This window comes from Selaginella moellendorffii, unplaced genomic scaffold (genome assembly GCF_000143415.4).
Source record: "Selaginella moellendorffii unplaced genomic scaffold, v1.0 SELMOscaffold_2, whole genome shotgun sequence".
Classification (NCBI taxonomy): Eukaryota; Viridiplantae; Streptophyta; class Lycopodiopsida; order Selaginellales; family Selaginellaceae; genus Selaginella; species Selaginella moellendorffii.
In genome coordinates, this window is record NW_003314263.1 from 3,502,373 (window position 1) to 3,505,151 (window position 2,779).

The 2,779-nt window shown below is 48.5% G+C and overlaps 1 protein-coding gene across 1 annotated transcript; it reads left to right on the top strand.

Annotated features, from left to right (window-relative positions):
- The first annotated feature begins 868 nt into the window (after nucleotides 1-868).
- Nucleotides 869-2,437, top strand: LOC9643268 (cytochrome P450 71A1). Its single transcript, XM_002962613.2, has 2 exons — nucleotides 869-1,714; nucleotides 1,763-2,437. Exons 1-2 carry the CDS (start codon nucleotides 869-871, stop codon nucleotides 2,378-2,380), a joined length of 1,464 nt encoding a protein of 487 aa, XP_002962659.2. The 3' UTR covers nucleotides 2,381-2,437.
- The last annotated feature ends 342 nt before the right edge of the window (nucleotides 2,438-2,779 follow it).

Consider the following 2,779-nt stretch of genomic DNA (forward strand, 5'->3'; position numbering starts at 1 on the left):
TTGCTGGTAATTGATCAGTTGTCATAGTCGTCTCACGGTCATCGCCGGTGGTCTTCGCTAGTCATTGGTGCCGGTCATTGGCGATTTGAAATTTTCTTGCTGTTGGGCTATGACGACTCCCGCTCCAAGCTCCTCGGCTCCCTTCGCTCATCACCATGTCCAAACTTGCTCGCCATTCACCATTTATGTTGCTCTCGATAAGCATCTGCCATTTCTCGCCATACCCATCATCTAGAAGCTCTCCTTGCCAAGAGAAGTCCATACTCGCCCACAGTTCCTTGCCAGGAACAGGAGGTGACGCCATATCAACAAGCTTCTCGCCAGGAGAGGTTCCTCGCCATACCCATCCTCCAGGAGCACAAACGACGTCATATCCATCACACACAACATGTTCTCCCGAGGCATCCAAATCCTCTCTGAGAGAAACACGCTTCGCTGCCACAGCCGCACTTCACTCCTCGTCTAAGAGCAAGTAGACATACGCCCAGCACCCAGCCTCTCCTTGTCGAAGAAAGAAGTCTCCGAGAGACCAGAACACCCTGTGAGAGTGATGTCACGAATTGAAACCCGTCACTGCTGCGGAGATCTCGCAGCTGATGTTCGCCATCAAATCGTGAGCATCTCCTTTGGCCCCACCAGAAGAACTGACAAAGATTGTATCCTTTAACCTTAAACCATAAACTTATAAGTGACTGAAACATATTTTGCAATGAGAAGAATAAACACTAATTGAGATAAGAAATTCGTGGAGGCAGACCCTCTATTGACTTCCTTGAAAAAATACAAAGATGTCACCATCATAAAATCGTGCAGGAGGAAGCTATCTCTTTACTACATAAGCTTGCACACACTGGTCACACAATTATCCATGGCAAGTTTTGTAGCTCTATTCTTGCTTACACTGTCTTTGGGCCTTCTATGGAGGATTCTAACGAAAATTGTTGATCGAAGCCTTCCTCCAGGCCCGCCTAGAGTGCCACTTCTGGGTCACTTGCATTTGCTGGGTGTCCTTCCTCACAAATCTCTCTCGGATCTCTCAAGTAGATATGGCCCCGTGATGTTGCTCTGGTTTGGTTTTGCTCCAACGCTTGTGGTCTCTTCCCCAGATGCTGCAAGAGAAGTTCTGTGCACTCAAGACCTTGCCTTTGCTTCAAGGCCAAAGATATCTATAGCCAAGTATATGTTCTACAATAGTAAGGACTTGGGATGGACCAGCTATGGTCCCTATTGGAGATTGATGAGGAAGGTCACCACCGTGGAACTCTTCACTGCAAAAAGGCTCGAGGAATCCAGAATGGTGAGGCACGCGCAAGTTTCGAAGCTCATTGGCTTTATAGTCAATAATGGTCAAAACGGGAAAGCCTCAGTCAACATGAAATTCCTTTTGTCCATCCTCAACCTCAATGTTGTGAGCTTGATCACGTTTGGGAGAGAATTTCCGGCTGGCTCTGTGGAGCTGATCGAAGAAGTTATGCAGCTGATGGGCTCGTTTGTGTTGGGCGACTGCTTTCCATTCCTCTCGTGGCTTGGCAGCCCCGTGATCCGAAAGATGATCTCGGCTCACACGAAACTGGACCAGCTTTTGCAAGAGATCGTGGACGAGCACAAGTCTAAATTCAAGTCATCAGAGCGTGCGCGTGACTTTGTTGACGTGCTTTTGTCATTGGAAGACCAAGGAGAAATTGATATTCAATGCGTCAAAGCAATGATCATGGTAAGTTTAGTTTCCTATCGTATGCTAACCTTACTTTCTCTTCGCAAGGACATGATGCTTGCTGGTACTGAAACTTCGGCCATCACCACCGAGTGGGCACTTTCAGAGCTCATGAACAATCCAACATGTATGATCAAAGCCCAAAAAGAGATTGACACAATTGTGGGCCGTGAGCGGATGGTGGTGGAAGCCGATCTTTGTAAGCTTAGCTACATCAACAGTGTTGTCAACGAAGTGTTTCGCTTGCATCTGCCAGCGCCAATGCTACTCCCTCGCCATTCAACGCAAGACTGCCTAGTCAACGGCTACAAGATCCCCAAGAACTCGCGAGTTTTGGTCAACGTATGGTCAATTGCACGAGATCCAAGCTTGTGGGAGTCTCCCAATCTCTTCAACCCGGACAGATTTGCGGAGAGCTCGATCAGCTTCAAGGGGAAGAACTTTGAGCTGCTGCCTTTTGGATCTGGTCGAAGGATCTGTCCCGGATTGTCTCTTGGCGTAGCCATGGTTTCGCACACTCTTGCTCGCCTTGTCCATGGGTTCGAGTGGAAGGTCAGTGGCAAGGAGCTGAGCATGGACGAGATCTCGGAAGGAGTGGCGGTGAGACGAAAGGTTCCACTTGAAGTTTTTGCAACACCAAGGCTTGCAAGCCATGCCTACCTGTAATGAAGTTATCTTAGGAACTAGCAAGCTGAATGGACGGACATACCTCATTCTCTAATCTTCAGAAACATCCTCTTGAGCAGCCTGGCTTCTCTGGAGACCGTGTTGGAGTTCTGGCCCTCGCCGGGACTCTCCACGGATGTGTAGACAGTCTTGCCTTGGCTGTCCGCAGCATCAAGAAAGTCGTCTATGCCGGTGTATGTCGCGTCCTTCAACTGCATCACGCAAGCTTGACATTAGATTTCATGAATCCGTGCCTTGTCTTTTGTTTCTTACCACCATCATCTGCTTCGCAAGGCTATCGACCAATGCAAGAAAGCAACGCTTCGCATAAAACCACGTGTCTACTTCCAGCTTTTTCCCAGAAGGCTCCAAACTTCTGATGATACGGCTAATACCGAA